Below are 22,714 nucleotides of genomic sequence, written 5' to 3'. Positions count from 1 at the left end.
AGATGATCATGGCGAAAAGGCAGATAGAACATGTCACGGTTCGAACGCTCCATCTGATGAGCGGTTTCTCTTTCCGGTCAGAACTCTCTATCAAATATTCCCGGCTGTTCTCGGAAGAAGCTGTATAGGACATGGCTTATAACTGGAGTGCGGCTTGAATCATGCCGTTCAAAAAAGGGTAGAAATGTCAATTGATAGTAGGTTGCAATTTTCTAGCCAGGTTTTTCATGGTAGATAGAGCACGATCATCAAGTTGTGAGGTGGAAGAAGCAGCCAAGTTTCTCATCCCCGAAAAAAGGAAATCTAACCAATGGACTGAGAAATTCCGACAAAGCAGGGAAATGGAAGGCGCCTCGTTCAAAAAAAAAAAAAAAAGGTTTCAAATTGGCAAAATTGCAAAAATCCTCTAGATGTCGTTGATGGGTAATTGTAAGGTAAATATGATACCCGATACGTACGGGACCCGTATTTCGCTGCATGTCAATACAATTACCAAGTCAATACGAAACGCTATAGCTATCAGGATTCAAACCTCATTTTTGATGACAAGAACGGTGTAAAAAGAGGCGATAATCCAGGGACTCAGGCATCGAAATTCCCAAAAAGGGTTGTGAATCCTGATGGCTGTACCGCCTTGGTCTAACCGATAGAGAGCGGAGGGATATGCGGAAACATCTTCTTCATGTGCATATGACGCTAACGCATAAAGGCAAAAGAGGGCGACCCTGATATGCCTTGACTGCCGGGAGATTTCCGAGGCCACCGCTTATGATACTACAAGGAACCAATGGAAATCAATTTTGGTATTAAAGCCCTTGACAGACGGCGGGTATGACCCTGCTTATTCCGCCCGGGGGAATGCAATTGTATTCCTATTGGATCCCAATAATAGCAGGGGTTGCATCCTTAGATCTCGAGATATGCAAGGGCACAAACAACAATCGTCTCACAATATGATTCCCGAAAGACACGTCACTTAAAATGACTATCCTGAAACTACTGCCGTCATCACCGACTTGATGTAACGCCGAAGAGGGGTAAAAGGTCAAGAATAGAGGCATATGGGAGTTGAAGGAGCGTGGCTGCATATGCCACATGAAGAAGTGCGCTTAGCGTAGGAGCATCCTCAACAACGGAGTTCCAACCCGAGATAGTGATCGGACTGTAATATGTATATGACAAAGAGCCAGGTTCGATGTTGTAGAAATTTCCATTTCACTTCTATCCACCGCAGTCTTCTCTCCTCGATAACCGAGTACCTCTCATAAAGACACCATGAAGAGCGCTTCATTTATTTTGGTGGCCTTTGGCCTTTTTGCCAGCCTGGTCAGCGCATCGCCTATCACCAAAGTTGCGGATGCTGTGGCAAAGCGTGAGCCTGGCGAGGCCCATACAGAGGGTGTCGTCACTTGGGCCGACGTCGTCAAGCGTGAGCCTGGTGAGGCCCACACAGAGGGAGTCGTCACCTGGGCTGACGTGGTTAAGGCCAAGCGTGAGCCTGGCGAGGCCCACACAGAGGGAGTCGTCACCTGGGCCGACGTGGTTAAGGCCAAGCGTGAGCCTGGCGAGGCCCACACAGAGGGAGTCGTCACCTGGGCCGACGTGGTTAAGGCCAAGCGTGAGCCTGGCGAGGCCCATACTGAGGGAGTCGTTACCTGGGCCGACGTTGTTAAGCGTGAGCCTGGTGAGGCCCACACGGAGGGTGTCGTCACCTGGGCCGATGTTGTTTGAATGTGACACACCTTGAATGGTCAGTGATAATATCTTCCGATTCAATTACTCCAATTACTAGGCTGACTTTCATCATAGACACGGAGCATTTGCCTGCTACTTTTTTATTGTGGACTGGATCGCTGGGAGATGGCAAATATTTTGGGTCAAATTCATGCTTTGCGAGGAACTTAGATGTCAATACAGATGTCGATCACGGCCGTTTTGATTTATGATCATCAATTTATCACGTAGTCGTAGTTTCAAGGTAGAAAGTGATTAAAAGCATAGCTAAAAAGGGTAGATTTCGATAACCCATCTGCGTCCTTGAAGTAAGCATGACGGGGATTTTGTAGAGTGGTGCGAGGACACTCAAGTGTCCATCTCTCCATATACCTCGCCTTAGGTTTATCAACACTCTCGTTGTTCACCCACCATACTGTTTCGCCACTTATATACCCATTATTCATAGAGAATGAATAGACTTGCCCAAATCAAAAATGATTAGGCTATTTACTCCGACGTTATAAGTTCTTCAGATCATCTTGTACACGGGTGAGTTCAAGAGCCTTAAATATATATGCAAAATCAAAATCAGCTGTGTGAGAGGCATCATACGCCTCGAGAATAACTTAAGTAGTGCTTTTAATGATATTGGATATACTGGGATCTAACATAAGGAAACATGGTTTATTGAACTTGGTCTCATGTACATGATGATAATGCAGGAGATCCCCATCTGTCAAAGGTTCTCTGCTTTGATCAAAGTAAATTGAATTACTCGCCCTTGGCTGACTTAACTGCTGAAGGTCCCTCGTAACGATCCACCATCCAATGTTGTAGCTTAGCAAAGTTACGGCATGTATGAGGGCGATCCGACTCCACATAGTTTCGTCCAAGTGCTGGATAATACTTGGTAGGAATAGGTGTCATGTCGCCGGAGCACATCACATACTGGCGTAGCTGCTCAATACAATGATCCTGGTGTAGGTGATAATTGGCGTCCTTCTCGGCGCTTCCATAATATTCTGGATGTAGTGCCTTTCGTAAGTTTCCCTGGACACAGAAAATGTTAGATAAATGCAATGCCTAAGAAGGTTGAATAAGGTGGGCTTACTAGGCAATGCAGCGTGTGGAACATATCGAGACTAACGACCGGTAAGTACAACCAAACAACTTGGCGAGATATTGGATACATACCCTGCTACATAGCCTCCTCTCTCATGATCCCAGTATTCTTCGATGTCATGACCCCAGGCACTCTCAGCTTCCTCCTTGGTGATGAGAATATAGCGGCCTAAACAGATTAAATCTTTGTTAGTCTCGAATAAATGTAGGACACTCTATTTCTCATGGACACGAACCCCATGTGAGTTCCTCCCAGTTATCATCTATCTCTTTGCTTGGGGGCCCAACATAGGCGATAGGATCAGGGTTAGGGATGAATATATGTTTGTTGGCATCAATAGCTGGGCTTCCATTGAAAACTTCCTCCTGAACCTCGATTTGACTTCGTGCTCCAACTATTTTGCGTATTAGCTTTGCTGCTTCCCGTTTTCCACGCTATGATGGAAAACCTACCAAAATCAGTGGCCCACCCGGTTGAGAACGAGAAAGTTGTTGTCACTTGCTCGTGTTTGATACTTAGTGACAAGGTGGATAAAGCGAAGACTAATGTTGTTATCCAAGGAAACAGTTGGAAGAATTTAGCAGACCACCCGGGGCGCCTTTCGCTGTTGTAAGAACCCGTATGAGGATCTTCTGGCTGGCAGATTTCTTGATCCTTTGCATGCACTGGAATGTATGCTGGTTTCTGTGCTCTGAATCCCTTCCACATATTGTCCAAGTAGTGAAGTGACAGCAAATCTTTCATTGTATCCATTTTGCTGGGGTTGTTGGTCATTCCAATGCCCCCTCGCTCTGGAGTCAGACAGAATTTGCCGTGATGTTTGCCTCCGAAATGGCCGAGGTATCTGGTGAAGTGGAACGCCACTAGTCAATGTTGCATTGGTCCCTATGCTCCGGAGAGATAGTGAACTTGCTAAGTTGCGGACAAGTTGCGGACAAGTTATTTCGCCTGAAATCCGAAAGATCAATTGGACCTAGCAATCTCAACGTGTCTCGGAGACGGCCCGGAATTGTCTCCTCCTAGGTTGCTGTACATTAGCGCTGATATCAAATGTCGTGACAGATCATCCTGAGGCTCCACCGGAAAATTAACCGCTAACACAATCTTACCATACTGCATGTGTTACGGTATGTAATGATGCATAAATACGTATACTACTGAGTGTAAACTACTATGTAGTACATACCACGCATAAATATAGTGCCAGCACTGGTTTCTTGACTTAAAATCGCCCGTCACTTTCTTTTTTTTCGCTGTATTCGTGTATCTGCCCATGAATGAGTAGTCCACGCTGGACTTCGAGTTTGTTGATCCGCCCTTTTCTGTTAAATCCCGTCAAGCATTTCCATCCGATCTCCAAATACGCAAGCAATCATTGTTTGCAGACATCGAGATGGCTACTGGAATGATGAAAGAGTCTCCCAAGTTCAGAGATGAATACGCAAGAGTCCCTGCAGCAAGCTATCATGGATCAGAAACTCCGGTCGACGACGAAGACACAGCCTCAGTCGGCTTGCTTGGCCATATTCACCCCAGGCTGCGACACTCCCGGAGTCGCTGGGTCATCTTCTTCTCATCGACCAGCCTAGTCCTTGTTCTCGCTCTCCTTGCCACTTCGGTCTATATCGCAACCAGCGTCCGAACCATGGGGAAAGTGATGTACCTCCATCCCGATGGTCGTGAGTTGGGTGACTGTGGCCCCAATCATACTGTTGAGGAGGCGCGTGAATACGGCTGTGTCTTCGATCCAATGAGTTGGCTTTGGGTACGCCCTGAATGCTACGACAAAGTGCTCATCGATGACTTCATGAACCGCACTGAGTGGTCCTGGCATACCGACTGGAAGCTCACCCCAGAGACTAAAGTGCCGCTCGACGTGGTCTTCAGTGGTGAGCATCCGCAGTTATACACATCCAAGAAGTACCACTCCATTCACTGCACATACATGTGGCAGAAAATGCACAAGGCGTTACTGGAGCATGGTCCAGTCGATAGCGACTTGACAAATTGGCATCATACCCACCATTGCGAGCAGGTTTTATTGGACCAATACCTTCATGAGGATTCCGAATGCACTGCAGACATGATCTGTCCTACTCTAGTGCGAGCTACTTGGACGGCATGTGGGTATTTCTAGGGATAACTGGAAGTAGGTGCGGGATTGGGAGATTTTTCCGGATAACTTTGTCATATAACTTCTACTATCATCCCTGTACAAATATTAGGGACACTTTCAAGTAGTTTCTTTGGAAATGGACAATTTACAAAATCAACCTGAGACGTCCTAGGTAGCCCTCTATGTACTTTCAATATACGTGACATATTTGTTGAGAGCATCATGAATCATGATATATACACTATAGCGATTGAGCAACTAGCTTAACATCACCTTCTTTCCGTATGGAGGCCCTTTATTTCACCAGCACTTGATGTGAACAAAGTACTATCCGACTGAGAATCAAAAAGGACTGAACTTCTGTCACGAAACGACTGACCATGCACTCGAAATAAATACAGGGAAGCATCGAAATTACTTATCCATGTATTCATGTGATCTTTTCAATTTGGGAGCTGTTGTATTATTACCGTACAAGTACCGTAAGTAAGAATACTGAAACGATTTGTTTGCACTTGTAAGATTTTAGATAAACTAACGCTGCATGTTTCACGGGAAAATGAGGGGGCAAATATATTGCAGGATTCAAGCGCAGGATTACAGGGTTGCAATGCTTATTAGCTTCAAAATATCCGATACGGAGGAAGGACCCCGCTTCATGTCATGATCCTTCAAAGGAACATCCGATACGGACCCCGCTTCATAGATTGAGTCCATCGAGTCCACAAGCACTAAGGCTAATACAACGCAACACCCCATCTACAGTTTTCAAGTGAGAATTTCCTAGTGCTCAACGCTACTGTCCATATTGAAGAGATCAAATCAACTCTGCGGACTTCACTCGGTGTGTTACATTGCGTACCAAACCGAGGATTGAACTTCCTCCGTTCCGGCTCGTCAATACGCGGCACTACGACAGCGATTTTATTGCTGCGACAAATGGCCCAACATGACTATGAAGCCATGCGCGAGAACGATTCTCTTCCAGTCAAACGTCCCAATGCGAGGTGGAGCACTTGGAGGGCCTGGATGATATCTCCCTGGCAAACAATCGGCTTCATGTCGATTCTTGGCATTGCCGCAATCATATGGACCTTGCCATCCATTCTGAGCACATACAATGCCATCGACTCTGCCACTGACTCTCAATCTTCCCTCTTCCAATGCGGAGAGTCGGCAGCGGAGGCTCTCGCTCGCGGATGTAAATTTGACATTATGTCTTTTGCATGGGTACCAGAACCCTGTTTTGATCGCGAATTAATGGAAGAGTTTCTTGAACTCCGACAATGGAAGTGGTACGCAGATAAGGATGGCCAGGAAGTGGAAAGCGAACTTGATATCCGCGAAGGTCAATACCCTGAGATGTTCGTGTCATGGGAATACCATCTTGTACACTGCGCATACATGTGGCGAAAAATGCATCGGGCTCTTCTAAAGGGCGGAGTTGATGCGGTTGATGGCTATGTCGGAAGCATGCATCACACCGAACATTGCTCAGGCATGTTATTGGAGTATCGTCAGGAGGCAGTGAACATCACTAATTCTTGGGTGTATGCCAAATATCCAGCTTGTGGGAAGGGAGCATTCCAGCTCAATAAAAAGGGATGGTACCGCATTGTGGATGGGAATAAGATGTTTAGCATACCAACACATGAAGACTTTGCACCATTGTGATAGTCACTAGGAGCTATAGTGAAGAACGTTATTGTATATACTCGCAGTTATAAAAGTTCCTGTATGGGCCCAATGTCAATGATCCCTTGTTCTTTTGGTCGGTCGCGTTGGAGTGATTATTCATCTCCGATATCGTATCTTTCAATAACCTGCTGCAGAAGAAGATCAAGGTCTCCTTAAGTAGCGGGGTCAGTATGAGGGGAGAAAGAGGGTGTGAGGAGTAGACTTCCACGTAGCCCAAGCCAGACCTAACCCATGCCATGAACTAGGGCCTTAGTAAACCCTGATTTAGACCTAACTTGATCAAGTTTTACATAAAATAGTACTATAAAATAATCAACAGCCACTTATAAGTGTCCAACTAAAAGTAGAGTGGCATACAGGTGATGATTTGCTTAACACCGGATGGAAAGGCACCAACTTTGGGAATGCTTCCCAGCCAATTGATCTCATAGATGCAAATGCCACTCCAACAAATAAGTTAACGTAGAAAGCTCAGCGTCAGCCGATAGAGCTCTGGTTGAAACCTTCCCTCACAGTTGGGTCCAGGAACATGCCGAGACCCCAAGTTATACTGATCCGCGGACCGCAGATCTAATCTCGAAGACCGCAACACTGATGATGTAAGTCCATTTCGTGTTGAAATGGAAGAATATTTTCCCCCAAAGGAGCACAGTGGCGGAAGCACTGATAACTAATCCAACACTGATCCATGATAGCTTATTGACAGCTTGAAAGTGTCAGGCGATCTCAGCCTGGATGTTTGCATTGATGGTGTGGTCTAGTGCAAAGAGAAAGGTCAAGCCCAGTATAGCCAACACGACAGCAATCAACTTCAATCCTTGAATCCGCGTGGTGGAAGCTCGAGCTCGTTAGCCGGAATTTCACCAGCCGTGACATCGACGCCGGTGTCGGTTTTCTCAATGCCGCTCCAGGATATCCCGCTGACAGCGAGTGCAAATGGGATTCTGGACGAGCAGACTATGAAGAAGCATTGTGTCTTATCGAAGGTCCCATTACAAATCGAGATCGCTACAGTTCTGGAAATAGGTTCGGGGCCGAGCCCTCCACAGTGGGCTGAGGACTCATCAGCCAAACAGAAGACAGACATATACGCATTATCCGGTAAGTGGGGCTCGGATGGTGATCGGCTCATCAGTGGCCTCACCTCAGTCCTACGCGTGAGTGGTGAGTGGTATGTTCCCAGCAGTCCTCAGGGGCTCCCGTGGTCTGGCCAGTTCGAGAATGGCTTTGCTCGTCCGGGGAAAATTATATTTGCTGCTACTCGCCCTGCTTTTCTCTTTCCTTCTTCAACCTCCATCCACCATCTTCTCCCTCAACCAACTATTCTTCTCTTCGCCCTTGGACCTGTTGGAAAAAACAATGTATATTACCTGTGCCGGAAGTCTTCATCTCGAAGGATTTGCAATTAACCCTTTTTATTTCCCCATCCAGGAATTCCACCGTGTTGCCCTCGGCCACCTACTGGGGCCAGTATGAGGAGATCACCAAATTCAACACTGATTTGAACATTGCCGAGAGATTATGGACTGCTTGGTATGCCTGGATGCAGAACGATGTCCTCGCCACCGGTATCATGTCCTTCATGATGCACGAGCTGGTCTACTTCGGTCGCTGCCTTCCCTGGATCTTCATTGATACCCTGGGTCTTTTCAAGAGTTACAAGATTCAGAACGTAAGTTGAGTCGCAATCCCCCACGTCAATGGTGCTGTGCTCATCCGGGTTTCCTCCCTCTCTTTAGAACAAGATCCCCGCATTGAAAGAACAGTGGGATTGCGCCAAGTTTGTGCTTCTCAGCCACTTCACTGTTGAGCTCCCTCAAATTTGGTACGTCCATTTCCCCTCCGATCAGCATTTGGAATTTATCAAAATCCTGCATTCATCGCCATCAATGCTAACAGTCTTTCCAGGTTCTTCCACCCCATGGCGCAATTCTGCGGCCTGTCGACTTCCATTCCCTTCCCCTCCCTCTGGACCATGGCCTACCAGATCGCCATCTTTTTCGTGATGGAGGATACCTGGCACTACTTCACCCACCGTGCTTTCCACTGGGGCCCCCTTTACAAGGCCATCCACAAAATCCACCACCAGTACTCCGCTCCCTTTGGACTGGCTGCCGAATACGCCTCTCCGATCGAAGTCATGATTCTGGGTTTCGGTGCCGTCGGCTGCCCCATCCTCTGGTGCGTTTTCACTGGTGACCTGCACATTCTCACTATGTACATCTGGATTGTGCTGCGCTTATTCCAGGCCATCGATGCTCACTCTGGCTACGACTTCCCCTGGAGTCTCCACCATTTCCTTCCCTTCTGGGCCGGTGCCGACCACCACGATCTCCACCACGAAAAGTTCATCGGAAACTACGCTAGCAGCTTCCGCTGGTGGGACTACCTGCTTGACACTGAGTACACTCCCGATGCGCTAAAGCGCCGCAGAGAAGGCAAGGCGGAAGCGAAGAAGGCTCAATGATCTGATCCGATAATGATTCAATGAATAGCTGCGTGATGAAGTATGCTTTTGTTGCTGTGACCTTTGCCAAATATATCAAGACTGGAATCTCGCAATACTCGCAGGACTTGGCAGTCTTGCAGCGGAGTGTGCACAAAGACATGGGCGAGATTTTCGCCCAGACTGTTCTTCCATAATGGATTGGCACCTTTATAAAATTAATAGAGGGGTTCTAATACGGAGTATATTATACTCGAATCAGGGGAACTTGCCTTACTGAAAATCGATGTTTTATTATTTTGACCCCTATATCCTACGTGATTTTAGCAGAACTATACACTATGCAAATTAAATAGAGGCAGTTAATAGGATTGTGATATTCAGGTTATAGGGTCATAAAATATTGATTCGGGTATCCCGCAGATTCCAGCAAGGAGTTCAGGCCGCCCAAGGTCGCTATACTTCTCCATTCGTGGTGATTGTGACCAAAGCCAAGGGACGATTGGAGGAGAAATTTTAGCATTCAACTATGCGGGCTTTTTTCAATGGAGAATTTAAAACAATGTAAGCGAAAAAAAAGAGAAAGAATTTGCTTTTCCCACTGAAAGAATATTACCAATTGTCGGCCAAAACGGTCTGTGAATCATCCGAGCCAGCGCTTGTCGGGTTAACTCATCTTTTTTTTTCAGACACCCACGGGGCATGTTATACGAGATCAGCCAGTTAAGGAACCCGACAAAGACCCGATTAGGGATATGTACATGGGTGGGGGACGGGATGATCTCGCGGGTAGATCTGTGGAGAGATATTTAAGCCGCCTTCGGAACCCGAACCCATGTGGGGCCATGCATCCTACCATCCTTTAATGTCCAAGTCGGAAGAACTATGATTCCACAGGTAGACTTATATAACACGATAGGTTTATTTGTTCACTTTCATCACTCAGTTCTTCTTTATCTCACGATTTTCTCATTGAGCCCACAAAAATGGCGCGCAGACCTGCTCGATGCTACCGGTATTGCAAGAACAAGGTTAGACCTCACTCTGGCTGATGCCTTCGCCATGAAAAATCATATCTAAAATAGAACTATCCAGCCTTACCCCAAGTCACGCTTCAATCGTGGTGTCCCAGATGGTAAGATCCGTATCTTTGATCTGGGGCGGAAGAAGGCGTCCGTGGACGACTTCCCATGCGCCGTGCACATGGTGTCCAATGAATACGAACAGCTGAGCTCGGAAGCTCTGGAAGCTGCACGTATCTGTGCCAACAAGTTAGTCAACTTGTTTCCAACTCATCTTCATAATACGACTAACCTTGTTTTCTAAAAGATACCTCGTCAAAGTTGCGGGCAAAGAGACATTCCACATGCGCGTCCGAGTTCACCCTTACCATGTAATCCGAATCAATAAGATGTTGAGTGTAGCTGGTGCGGACCGTTTACAAACCGGGATGCGAGGAGCATTCGGTAAGCCAGCTGGCAAGGTGGCTCGAGTAAATGTGGGCCAGATTCTGCTTTCCGTGCGAACTGTCGATCGCCATCGAGAGACTGCAGTGGAGGCGCTTCGTCGTTCGATGTATAAGTTCCCCGGTCGGCAAAAGGTGATTGTTAGCAAAATGTGGGGCTTCACACCTTTGCCAAGAGATGAGTATTTGCGGTTGAAGGAGGAAGGCCTGTTGCGGAATGATGGTTCATATGTTCAGTTCTGTCGGCGGAAAGGAGAGGTGGCGGAGAACATGAAGAACTTCCCACAGGCATATAGTTCCGCTGTGGAGGTGCGTATATGAGGGGTGCCATATTTAATTCATTTTCTGTCGATATAACTTTATTCGTGGATGATTAAATGTGACATATAAACCAATCTCAACCGATTGCCTTTCTGTATAGTCCTCTACAGTCATCAAGAGAATCGCTTCAATCCAAACCCATCGAGTGCGCGTAAAACGGCCACAAGAGCCAAGGTGCACATACCAACCAAGTAAATATTACGTATTGCCATATGCAGGACTTAGTTTCCCTATTAGACACATGGGACCTGGGAAGCGGAAGAAAATATCCGAAGAAAGAGAAATTTCAAAAATATCTCAAAGGAACAACTATAAAGAACATCAAAACGACATCATAGAGCTGCATAAGGGGCGGACTATCTCGTCTGGCTGGCTCGGCAACTTGTATGCGAATATGGTGCTCCCGTGTAAAGCAAAAATAGAACTAAAATAAACGCCCGAAGCTACGCGAATCCCAAATACCATTATTTTGGTGGGAAGCTCGTGATCCGAACCTCAATTGCACGGCGTGTCGCACCAAGGTAAAGCTCGAGGTCCTATCGTGTGTTGCACCAGTTACTCAGTAAAGGCAGCCACCATTTGGTCATTCAGCCTCGCCTCCTCTTCCTGGTAAATGCCAAACTTGCTTCCAGTCATGCCATCAACAAGTTCACGGATCTTGGCAACTAGGGCCTCAGCCTCAGCCCGTCGCCCCTGGCCCCATAACGCTCTGGCAATAATTCTGCGAGCGTTCAGAGCTTGCGGAGAGGCTGGGCCAAGGTGTGGACGAGCATCCATCCACTCACGAACTGGCTGCTCGACTTCTTCGGCTTCCTTATATTTCCCCACCTTAACAAGGTAATCCGCTAGCATATGGGGAGGGACAACGTTCGACTCATCCGGCCTTTTCTTCACTAGCATACGGACTGTCTCCTCGGCCTGCGGGAGGTCTAACTCATTTTCGAACATAAATATTCCCTGCCATAATTCATACCACTGCTTGTAGTCGACTTCATAGAGTGACCCAGGTGGTGAAGTTTCTGCTTCTTTCTTTGCCAGTTTATTCCGGAGTAGTTGAAGGAGAAGCTGGAGCTTCGCTTGCTGGTCTGCGGTATTCTCGGGGTCGATTCCCGCCGGGTCTGAGGCTAGTTGCTCTAGTTCGGAATTTGAAAAGTTGCCGAGAAAGTTCCGGGCAGTGCAGTAACTGAAACTGTCCCAGAAATGATTCACAGGTACAGGGGCCTCCCATGAAAAGGACTTTGCCATCTCGGCGGTAGCGATCTCGCCGGTTGAATACCGGAAAGATGGAACTGTCATTGTTGGCATGAACTAAACCTGTGAGAGTGAAGGAAAGGATGTATCCGAAGGGACAGGGTAAAGTCAAGGATGAAGATGGTGGAATTTTTGAAATGGTATTATGTTCACCTGCGCGCATTATTCGGGGGCAGTCGGAGCCGAGGGGCTTGCAAATCAACGCATCTACGCTAGTACCTGTTTGGGCGCACCTGATGTTTTGATTTTGCATGCAGCCATGAAGACAGCATCTATAGATACATAGCTACATAGCTATGTAGCTAGTGCTATCCTCCTTTCTCTCTCCTGTTGCACTCCACTTTGGTCAAATGTTGCACAGAATTTCTCTCGGGTCGAGGTCTCCTGTTTTATAGCCTTATCTAGAGTATCGTCTAAATTGACCAATAGCACACCTTGTCTGTATCGGGCCATTCAAGTGGTTTCAATCAATCTCAGTGCAAAATTTGCTTGGAATGATATGTCATCTGGAAAAGCGTACACATCGACATTCAGAGAATGACGCTGGTGGTATGTATATATATATTTTTACCCCATCGATGCATCTGTAAATATTTGATGTTGGATGATATCTGTGTCATTCAGATAGGATAGATGAAGAACAGATTCTCCATATCAGTCATGTCTAGCATAGCAATTTCAACTTGCCTGCGTATCATATTCCCATTTTCATCAAGTTCCTCCACGATCCCAAATTCATGAGACTTTCTCTCTTCACTAGTCAAGGATGCCGCCCAAGCCTTCCGGTGAGTATTCCTGCGTTTCAATATGAACCTTATAATGAAAAGGATCATCGGTGTCCCCACCCAGCTGACCACTATCATGGAGATCCAGGCACCATAATAGCGAGGTGCGTCGCTAGGAACCCATATTTGTGGAGAACAAATATTCGCAATGGAATAACCAACCATGAACATGACATTTCGGGTCAACTTCTTCGTGTAGCCGGCCGCAGATGATGTAGTCCAACCCAATGCGATAATGTATGTATTACCATAGGTGTGTCCGGCCAGCAATAGACAAGCAAGCATCCCTAGCTTCTGGTCCCAATCAATGGCAACCATCCCAATTCCACCTGCAACCGCAGGTATACACCAAAAGAGTCCGTGAAGGGCAAGATTTGAAGGCCACCACCGTAGGGCATAGGCTCCTGCAAGACAAACTAGCACACCAAAACCACCGCCAGCTGCAGCCACAAGAGTGGAACCCAAACTGTCCACTCCAAGAGCCTTTGTAATGAGATTTTGTTGTCCGTAGGTGAGATTATTAGACATCATGAGTGTGAAGGACTGCAGAGCAAATAGCCACGAAATGGGGTCACGCATCGTCTCTATAAATTGGCTCTTCTTGAACTGCTTCTGTTCAATAGAACTTTGACTTGACTCATGCACTCGTCTGATAGTGTGGATCTTTTCCTCGAGTGACAGGAACTGAGCCTCAGCTGGATTGTTCGGATACCGAAACCAAACAAGGACAGAAAGAAGTACCGAGACAGCTCCAGTGATGATCATAAATAGCTTCCAGGGCAGAACAGTGCTATGACTCCAAAGCAGCCCGTAGGAGATAAACGCGGCACATATAGGTGCGGCTGCTGACGTCAACCAAAGGAAGGGCTGGAGAAATGACTGTTCGTAGCGATTAAAGAACATCCCGATTGTGACTTCCATCGCAGGTACAACGACAGATTCAGCGGCACCGAGAGCCAATCGCAGAACTACAAGACCGGCATACGTTGTGGCAACGCAGTGAAGTAGTAGGATGACACCCCACATGAAGACAAGAGCGGCGACAAACTTTCCAAATGGTAATTTTTGCATAGCATAATGTCCCGGCCATTGTGCAACGATATAACCTAGGGAAGTGTTCAGAGAAGTTGCAATCGGAGCAGCAATAATGTCACATACCGACATAGAAGAAAGTTCCAAGATTGTTGTATTCAGCCTTGGTTATTCCAGTCTCTTCAAACAGGCCGAGGATAGCGGCGTAGCCCAGAGTAGATTTATCAATCTAGAGAAGTTAGAGGTTGGAAACAAGATGGTCGGATATCGAGCTCACAAATAGTAGTAGGTTAATAGCGGAGAGCAGCCCGAAGATATGCCAGTACAATTTGCGTCGCAGCTGTTTCTCCTTCTCTGGCGTCAATGGACCAACAAGGTCTCCATGGAGCTCAAGAATGCGCAGAGTTTCATCGGCATATTTGGTACCGATAGCTTTCTCGTTCGTAGGTGATGGACTCTCCGAGCCCGTGCGCTCAGTCTTGAAGGCCAAATCCATAGGTGCGTGCGACGTATTTCTTGCAACGAAAAGACGCGCGCACCATTGACTACAGTATTTGAGTTAAGTAGGCACCTGAAAAAAATAAGAGAAATGAGTGTGTTATTGTCGTTTTTGCGGTGTCCACACGTTTATCACGCCATAATTTAGACAAAAAACGTATCTCGTTTGCTTTTTCTTGGCTCTAGAGATAGGCTTGATTCAAACGAGACCATCATAAATATCATTGCGACTTCGAATTACACACCATGGGCCCCAATTATACTCGTTCCTCTCACAAACTCCAATAGGGTCAGATAGGGATTGGTTGCCTAAGGCATGTAAGCCTCCCCCCTGTTGCTCTTCCTTCTCTCCTTCTCCCTCTCCCCGGCTTCTATCCCTTACTTTCTCCCCATGCATTATGCGTGGTGTTGTACAATCTTGAATCACACGATATCGACTTTATCCTATAATACCTAGAGCGGGGTGAAGCGAGTCGACAAGAATTACTATCACTTGCCTATATTTCCCTTGAGTGTTACACGAATTCTAAGTGGGGACTGTGTGAGGGCCAGCCAAATACCGGAATATGTTCAAAGTCCGATCTAGTCCTGCAATCCAGAATCCCCTTTCGAGGTATGTCTTTCAACTCCATGGCTAGTCATCTGTCCAAGTCAAGCGTCTTGGGCTCAATCTATCTTTTAAAGACTTTGCGCCCACGATCTCAAACACATATGACGTGATAAATAGCCAAATAACCCCCCGCAATTTCCAATAAAACGCCATCGTTGCGCGAAATCGCATGGTTATATCTAAGACAACTTGACGCATCTGTGTCTGCCACCAGGGTTAACTAACCTTATTCCTTTCACAATTTAGCTAGTTATAGCGTGCGATATATCTTTTGGCTAGAACTAAAATAGTACCGAGATGTCAATATAGCATTGATATATCTTTCCGTGCAAATCTTAGCTCTGCAGGCCTCCTACCAGTACAGATATATTAATGGGCCGTGTTTAATTTATCATAATTATTATGCGACACGCAGGCACCACATTCAGCGATATAAAGGTTTCCCCTCCGATAGACATTATGGACAGTGAATTGTCGCGGGCTACCTTCTCCACCTGTAGTGCATGAGAGTTGCGGGCTGAAGATCAGTATACATAACTGGCTCAGGGCACCAGATGACAAATTCACTTTGTATTTCTATTTCAAGGTCAAGATTTACATGGTTTCTCACTCGAACCCCTGCTTTGGTTGTGACATTTGCCCCTCCGATGTTGAAATCACTTCTCCACAGACAAAAGTTTGCTGGTATGCCAACTAGGACCATGAGCGTCTCTTGGACGGGAAGTCCGGGAGGGAAAGAAGGGAGGACATAATGCTCGGTGCTATTATATATAGATGACCCATAAGGCATAATTTTGAATGGCTTTCTTCAGCATATACACCATCATATCAAGTGACTAGAAGCTTGATCACCTTGCATTTATTGAATTATTTATCCCAATCTTTTCCCCACAAAGTACCTTGGACCTGCGTGATTTTCAGAGGGTTTGAAAATTCCTGCAATGGTTTGGCGCCATTCTTTTAGCGAACGTCCTGCTGCTCTGAACACTGCGGTCGAGAGTCAGACAAAGCAAGCTTCAACTGTTCGTGGCCGGTATATTGGCGAGACAGGAGGCAATAATGCGACAACAACGTATCAAGATGCCTCTGGCGCTCCAGTTGAGAACGAGTCACCATTAGGATACTCTGTCGGTCCCGTTACAATTACATTGCTGAACATCACAATGATGATTGGCGCTGGTATCTACTCCACGCGTGAGTTCGCCACAACCCATGCAACTCCAGAAATTGTCGCTAATAGGACGAAGCATCATCAATTCTCTCTGGTACAGGCTCAGTCGGCGTCAGTCTTGTTTATTGGACTCTCGGCTACTTGGTAACTATGCCTCGCCCATGATTCGAAAACTAAATTCACCATTGACTAGCCGTGCTTACTCTATTCTAGCTATGCCTCACATCTGGAGCAGTGTACCTGGAGTTTACGGCATACTTCCCTAGTCGATCTGGTTCAGAAGTAGTTTTCCTCGAACAAGCTTACCCTAATCCTAAATGGCTCTTTCCAACCACCTTCGCAGTTCAGAGCGTCATTCTTTCGTTTGGAAGCGCCAATGCTACAGGTAGGTGGTTTTTTACTTGCCACACGGTATTAATTAACAATCTATAATAGTCATGGCTAAGTATCTTATCGCCATCTCTGGACACGAGGGCACCGACTGGCAAATCAAAGGCACTGCTCTAGCCTGCTATAGTCTTGCTACATTGAGTAAGTTCCTCTCAGTGCATCATTTGGTTTCAACTCGGAATACTTAGAGTCTGCAGCGCTAGTATTCAGCACGAAATACGCATATTGGTTCTCCAATGCTGTTGGAATTGTGAAGATTTGTACCCTTCTCTTCGTCATAATCACGGGCTTTGTTGTCTTGGGGGGCAATACCAAGGTTGGAAACCCCACGGCCAATTTCCAAGATGCATGGTCGGGTAGCTCTACGGCTTCCGCGTACGGATTTACTACTGCCTTATACCGTATAATCTTCTCCTATGGAGGCTATAATAATGCCTTCAATGTTGCCAACGAGGTCAAGGTATGGCGGCTCGAGATTCATGTCACACCAGGCTGAGACTGACAATTCCGTTGATAGAACCCCGTCAGGTCACTCAAAATATACGCAACCATTGCGCTTACAGCAGTTTATGTGTTATATATGTTTGCGAACATCGCATTCTTTGCTGCTAGTCAGTTACCAGTTTCCCATCTTGTACTAACATTACCATACTAATTCTATATGATTCCACAGTTCCCAAGGACGAGATAGAGAATTCTGACTTGACAACTGCAAGTCTGTTCTTTGAGAAGGTTTTCGGCAACAGCGGTGCAGTCCGCGGTCTCAACTTCCTCATTGCCTTGGCTTCGTTCGGCAACATGATAGCTGTGATAATTGGCCTATCTCGGCGGATCAGAGAATGTGGACGACAGGGAGTTCTACCTTGGACAAAATTCTGGGTCTCGACTAAGCCTTTCGGCACGACCTTGGGTCCATACGCTATCATTTGGTTTCTCACCGCGCTGATGATCCTAGCCGTCCCTGCTGGAGACGCCTTCACTTTTAGTATGAATTTCTTTTTTTCCCCCGTTAGAGGCCAATCAGTGGTTTGTGCAATTCTAATACTGGACAGTCAATGATTTAAACATCATCCCCTCCGCTGCCTTCAACCTTGCAATGGCTCTTGGTATCTACGTTGTTCGCTGGCGACGAAGCAAAGTCAACCTCCCCGAACCTGAATTCAAAGCTTGGAATGTGGTTATTCTCTTTAACATCCTCGTCCAGCTGTATCTCCTGGTCATGCCCTGGTATCCGCCGGCAGGTGGTCAATATGCTGGTGATGTCAGCTTCTGGTATGCAACGTATGCCGTGACAGGAATTGGAATGTGAGTCAATTCAACTCTTTCTACGCGTCTCTCCTGATGCTAGTCCATTATTACTAACCAAAGTATGTAGTCTTCTTGCATGCGCTATCTATTACTATCTTTGGGCCTTTTTGATTCCCAATTGGAAGGGCTACAAACTGCGACAAGAACTGTTCAGTCTAGATGGTGGTGTTCAGAGCAATCGGCTTAAAAAGGTCCCTAACGCCAAGGTCACAGAATGGGATGCGTCGCACGATGCGGCTGGTCGTCTCATCGAGTCACCGGTTGGAATTTAGGCTCTGGTAAAAGTCATAGACTTATGATGCAGATGCGCTAGAGGCAATACTCGAGGCTGAAAGTATTTCGCTACCAATCGTATTCTTGGTCTCTCGTCAAGTTGTTCTTGTATATATTTTCGACAGTATGATAATCAGGTGACGGGAAACGTGAGGTAAAGTAAGGTATGGTGAGATAAATCAATGTACATAACTCTAACTGATAACCTTCACATGATAAAATCCGCTTTTTGACCAATTTGTGCGGACATAGCTGACTAATTCAAAATAGTGGATGCCGGGTACTGGCTGTCACATGACATGTCGGGTACAATACCCTGTTTCCACCCAGTATTACAGGCAGTATTTCTGATTGTGCATCACTGCTGCCTGAATTTTTAGTACCGCCTTCCTAATTAGGTACTACTTTTGCTTGGTCGTCTATTCCCACCTACCGTCTTCCACACCGCCTTCAACTTGTTTACACCTTTATGTCAAACGTCTCCATATCTCGCACCTTGAGCCACGATGTTACCGGATTTTTTGACAAGTCAGTATCTTCAGTACAAAACAGATACTGATATTGTAGCCACATGGCTAGCAAGTACGGCAAAGAGGTGTGGGCTCGATGTGAGCTAGGAGGACAATCAAGGGCCTGGGCAAAAGCCACAAAAACCGACTGAAAGGGAAAGCGAGAAAGGCCGCTAAGGCTGCAGAAAAGCCCATACCAGCCAACGAGAACAGCAAGATTCCAAAGAAGCCAAAGTACACCTTCTCCATCAAGCAATTCACTAGCTTTGCGGAGCATATCGCTGGGTATGACAACCCCCCCCCCCCCCCCCACTGGGCCCGTGGAAGTCTCCCGAGGGTTCAGTCTTGCACTCGATCGTGCCATTTCTGCCCGCCGGGAATTCGCGAAACATGAAATTGAAGAGGTGGACGAGGCTGCCAAGGAAAGCCACGGATTCTTCGTGGACGTGCTTGAGCAGGTCCGCCAAACCCTGCGCCCACTAATGCCCAAGAGGCAAGCGGATATGCCAGGAGTCAAAAAAGATGAGAAGTCACTGGCCAATAAATTCGAGCATCTTGAATTAGAAGAACAATCAGAAGCCTTTCTCAATGCGCCTGATGGTCCTAAGCCAGTGGTGCCAGAAAGGTCTACAGGTCCTTCAGCTCCCGATCTCGAAGCGGAAGCTGAATTCAAAGCCGAAGTTGACCTTGACCGCCGTGAACTCATTTCCATGTTCCATCTATTGATTCAGGATGCAAACGCCTTCATGGATGTTATCGAGGAGACATGGAAGGGGTACAAGGATGGCCTTGTGGATCTTGTGTCGTCTTCTATGACTACCAACACCGCTATCGATCTCCTCCGGCGCATGGAAGGGGAAATGAAGCCTTTCCTTGACAAATTTGGTGGTGCGGAAAGCCTCCTTCAGGCGTATTACTATGCCCGCTGTCATCACTTTGGGGAAGATCCCGACTACAAAGAAAGGCCCGGTGATGGCTTTAACTTCAAAGTTTGCAGTCAAACGCAAGATATTTTTATCTCAGCGTGGCAGCTTCTCCGAGCGTTCACGGCGATATGCAATCCGGGCCAAACGCCGTTTTATAAACCGGAATTTTATGGAATCTACGATCCCGAAAGTAACCGTAAATTGAAGCTAGCATGGGAGAGGTTCGCTGAAGATATCTGCATTCACACTTATCATCAAACTACGCCTTGCGTTACAAGGTGAGGCGCCCGAACTTGCGTTTGACTATTTTTTGATGCATCGGACGTGCTGGCGACTTCTCACCGCCATCAAGGACGCCAGTGCAGGCCAGCTTCGCACCCTCTTCGGCACAGGCTGCATCGAGAAAGAGAGCCAATTTCCCTTGATGGTTGGGTATATCTTCCTTGCTGCTAGCAATTTGGACCGTGCGGCGAATATGGCTAAGAAATAGCCTGGCCAGGTGGCATCCAAACTGATGCTCACCGCTGCTGAAGTTCTCAAAACCATGTCGCAATCTGGAATTAGGGGGGGGGGGGGTGGTCGTCGCTCAGGTTTGCCGCGAATTCCATGGTCTTTTATTCGAAGTCGACTCTGACTCGGAATGTGACTCGATACCCGAGGGCCCTGAAGTGAGCTCATCGGAGTCGTACTCAACACAATGGTGATTATTGAGCTATCTTTGTATCATACGTATATAGTTTTTTTTTTCAAAAAAGCTGTCTGTGTTAAGCGAGTTCGATGAACAGGCACAGTCGATTATCGATAGGAGGGATTTTGTGGTTGATTCAAAATGTCGGAGGAATCTCTCGAACCACGAGGCTGTCATCAAAGATGCCGGGAAATGCTTACCGAAGTGATTGGCCATCGTCGCATTGGCTGAACATATTCTGTGTCCGAGTCATGGGATGCGAGTCCCCCAGCCCTTGTAGTGCCTACAACGCCTCCATATTCTTAAATACATTGAATGTGGCGCCAGCCACAGTTCTAGTCCCTGGAGCATGTAGGCACAACATGGATTCGTTCTGAGTACCAAGTTTGCATTTTCCGATAGGATCAAAAACAACGGGTGAATACGGACATACAATTGAATACAATCAATTCACTGGTGGTCACCCCACCACTACCTCACTCGCGTGCGACTTAACTGAGCGGATGGCCATGGTTGTCATACGTACTTGAAATGGTAGAAACATTCTAAAGAGTCGAAGCTGAGATGAGCAGTGGATAAAAAGACATAGGTGTGCTATAGACCGGGCGAGAGGGTGAGACGACCGGGCATTCCCATCTGCTTCCCCTAGCAGTTACGGAACTATATTCCTAGCCAGTGATGAAAAGAGTATGGTGTACTCCGTACTTAATTTAGCGTCACTGGGCATGTCACAAGTTGTATCTATCCGTCGTTTGGAGCCTATCAAAAGCCGCCGAGAGCTAAAAGAGGTGTGATAACCCCTCTTTTCATCCCGACGCAAACACAGCCCCGAGATAGCTCTCTACCATGCCCTATAGGTTAAGGCTCACTGGTATCGGTCGTCAGGCAACTCTCATTATTCAATCTCTTGGTGATGTTTAATTTATATTATGAGCGCTGCGCCACGCTATTGTGGCAGAACAGCCTGTCCTGTTAGGTATCTGTCCTCAGGCATCTCTCATTCAATCCTTTAGCGCCGTTTAATTTCTATTCTGGGTGCTGTGCCACGTCATTGTGGCAGAACAACCCTGCCGTAACTAATGGAATCCTTCCAAGGCTGAACGCGGAGCCTGAGATAATTGATATAAATAATTATGCTTCAGAGGGTATAAAGTAGTCGAACAGAAACCCTTCATACCCAAATGTATATTCCGATCTATTGCCTCTAAATCCCAAGAATTCCAAAAGCTCATGATGACTTCTCGATATTCCCATTTTGCAACTTCGCCCATGACTCCTTTATGCGAGATCATCAAACTCGAACCTGAGAACGAGCCTTGGTGTGCCGGTTACGCTCCTTCGCAGGGCCGTCGTTGTCATGCCCGTACAAATGCACGCGGTCGTAGGTCGGCAATGATTCTTCTCAGCGATGGTACCAAAGACCTTTGCACCGGTCGGAACATTGATACATTGCTAGAGGATTTAGCTCCTCATGTTTTATGCACAAGGTTCCACCAGAACCAAGCATCTGATCTCGCCCGTCGTTGGAAAAGACAAGTCCGTACATATCTCGATTCGCAGGTTGTTTCGATGCCATATAGACGGCCAGTGAGAACACCATCCAGAATGATCTCGGCGCCCGCTGAGGCGAATATGGATGACATGATTGTCGTTCTTCGCCAAAAACTTCGCGATGCCGAGGAAGAACTCAGGCGCTTTAAGCTCGCTCAATCTGGCCGACCAGTTACTACAATGTCTCCTCATCACGAGGGTAGAGCCATGAGCGCAGTTGTCAATTCTAGCAGCATGGGAAGGGCACCGAGCAGAAATCCTCCAGTAAACCGTGTCAACGAAACAGTGAGAAGAGAATTGACACAATCTTCTACCAATCAGTCAGCAATCACTACACCTCCTCCAGTTCAAGCCCAAGCCAGTCTTCAAACAAGCGATGTTTCTATTTCGATCCCAAGACCAGTGGACACACCAAATATGACAAGACCAGTAAGCACACCAACTGTGGCTCACGTCGCCAGCAGCACTGGTACCACAGCCAGCCGGGATGAAATATCCCAGGTCAATCGCCGTAAGATTGAAGGAGAATGTGGTATCTGTTTGCGCAACTTGCATTGCCCGCAAGATGAGGACCGGGAGGAACAAGAGGAGAGCGAGAACAGTGGTGGCGATGACAATGATGATAATGATCAACACAATGATGATGATGATGATAAGGATGATGATGATGAACAACTTGAAGAATTGGTTTGGTGCAAGACACGCTGTGGAGTCAACTTCCACAAACAATGCATCGACCAATGGCTGGAAACAGATCATGCTTCCACATGCCCAACATGTAGAAGTGATTGGAAACAGTGAATGGGTATGAAACCTTTCTTATATGACATGACGGCT

General features: G+C 46.8%; 11 protein-coding genes across 11 annotated transcripts; 7 read left to right on the top strand and 4 right to left on the bottom strand.

The window, feature by feature from the left end:
* Positions 1-1,287: 1,287 nt before the first annotated feature.
* N7479_005964 (uncharacterized protein) lies at positions 1,288-1,820 on the bottom strand (the record flags this gene model as incomplete). The annotated part of the gene is made up of 2 exons (XM_057253660.1): positions 1,288-1,742; positions 1,790-1,820. 2 exons carry the CDS (start codon positions 1,818-1,820, stop codon positions 1,288-1,290), a joined length of 486 nt encoding a protein of 161 aa, XP_057107522.1.
* A 667-nt stretch (positions 1,821-2,487) lies between these two features.
* On the bottom strand, positions 2,488-3,592 carry N7479_005963 (oxidase ustYa family protein; the record flags this gene model as incomplete). Its single annotated transcript, XM_057253659.1, has 5 exons — positions 2,488-2,766; positions 2,828-2,858; positions 2,911-3,007; positions 3,075-3,233; positions 3,292-3,592. 5 exons carry the CDS (start codon positions 3,590-3,592, stop codon positions 2,488-2,490), a joined length of 867 nt encoding a protein of 288 aa, XP_057107521.1.
* Positions 3,593-4,232: 640 nt separating this feature from the next.
* N7479_005962 (uncharacterized protein) lies at positions 4,233-4,976 on the top strand (the record flags this gene model as incomplete). The annotated part of the gene is made up of 1 exon (XM_057253658.1): positions 4,233-4,976. The coding sequence occupies one exon, from the start codon at positions 4,233-4,235 to the stop codon at positions 4,974-4,976; it is 744 nt and encodes a 247-aa protein (XP_057107520.1).
* Positions 4,977-5,894: 918 nt separating this feature from the next.
* Positions 5,895-6,629, top strand: N7479_005961 (uncharacterized protein; the record flags this gene model as incomplete). The annotated part of the gene is made up of 1 exon (XM_057253657.1): positions 5,895-6,629. One exon carries the CDS (start codon positions 5,895-5,897, stop codon positions 6,627-6,629), a length of 735 nt encoding a protein of 244 aa, XP_057107519.1.
* Positions 6,630-7,552: 923 nt separating this feature from the next.
* On the top strand, positions 7,553-9,120 carry N7479_005960 (sterol desaturase family protein; the record flags this gene model as incomplete). The annotated part of the gene is made up of 4 exons (XM_057253656.1): positions 7,553-7,824; positions 8,085-8,325; positions 8,393-8,478; positions 8,562-9,120. The coding sequence occupies 4 exons, from the start codon at positions 7,553-7,555 to the stop codon at positions 9,118-9,120; spliced, it is 1,158 nt and encodes a 385-aa protein (XP_057107518.1).
* A 965-nt stretch (positions 9,121-10,085) lies between these two features.
* N7479_005959 (60S ribosomal protein uL16) lies at positions 10,086-10,885 on the top strand (the record flags this gene model as incomplete). Its single annotated transcript, XM_057253655.1, has 3 exons — positions 10,086-10,130; positions 10,195-10,370; positions 10,429-10,885. 3 exons carry the CDS (start codon positions 10,086-10,088, stop codon positions 10,883-10,885), a joined length of 678 nt encoding a protein of 225 aa, XP_057107517.1.
* A 555-nt stretch (positions 10,886-11,440) lies between these two features.
* Positions 11,441-12,181, bottom strand: N7479_005958 (uncharacterized protein; the record flags this gene model as incomplete). The annotated part of the gene is made up of 1 exon (XM_057253654.1): positions 11,441-12,181. One exon carries the CDS (start codon positions 12,179-12,181, stop codon positions 11,441-11,443), a length of 741 nt encoding a protein of 246 aa, XP_057107516.1.
* A 575-nt stretch (positions 12,182-12,756) lies between these two features.
* On the bottom strand, positions 12,757-14,449 carry N7479_005957 (uncharacterized protein; the record flags this gene model as incomplete). Its single annotated transcript, XM_057253653.1, has 3 exons — positions 12,757-14,027; positions 14,080-14,182; positions 14,231-14,449. 3 exons carry the CDS (start codon positions 14,447-14,449, stop codon positions 12,757-12,759), a joined length of 1,593 nt encoding a protein of 530 aa, XP_057107515.1.
* Positions 14,450-16,002: 1,553 nt separating this feature from the next.
* On the top strand, positions 16,003-18,202 carry N7479_005956 (uncharacterized protein; the record flags this gene model as incomplete). The annotated part of the gene is made up of 9 exons (XM_057253652.1): positions 16,003-16,255; positions 16,309-16,376; positions 16,446-16,617; positions 16,668-16,763; positions 16,811-17,082; positions 17,140-17,233; positions 17,296-17,607; positions 17,675-17,927; positions 17,998-18,202. 9 exons carry the CDS (start codon positions 16,003-16,005, stop codon positions 18,200-18,202), a joined length of 1,725 nt encoding a protein of 574 aa, XP_057107514.1.
* Positions 18,203-18,999: 797 nt separating this feature from the next.
* Positions 19,000-19,920, top strand: N7479_005955 (uncharacterized protein; the record flags this gene model as incomplete). The annotated part of the gene is made up of 1 exon (XM_057253651.1): positions 19,000-19,920. One exon carries the CDS (start codon positions 19,000-19,002, stop codon positions 19,918-19,920), a length of 921 nt encoding a protein of 306 aa, XP_057107513.1.
* Positions 19,921-21,595: 1,675 nt separating this feature from the next.
* N7479_005954 (uncharacterized protein) lies at positions 21,596-22,678 on the top strand (the record flags this gene model as incomplete). Its single annotated transcript, XM_057253650.1, has 1 exon — positions 21,596-22,678. The coding sequence occupies one exon, from the start codon at positions 21,596-21,598 to the stop codon at positions 22,676-22,678; it is 1,083 nt and encodes a 360-aa protein (XP_057107512.1).
* Positions 22,679-22,714: the final 36 nt, after the last annotated feature.

Source organism: Penicillium vulpinum, assembly GCF_028829585.1.
Source record: "Penicillium vulpinum strain IBT 29486 chromosome Unknown utg000003l_segment0_segment0, whole genome shotgun sequence".
NCBI lineage: Eukaryota > Fungi > Ascomycota > Eurotiomycetes > Eurotiales > Aspergillaceae > Penicillium > Penicillium vulpinum.
The sequence above is the reverse complement of the archived record's forward strand: the minus strand, read 5'-3'. Positions and strand labels throughout refer to the sequence as shown.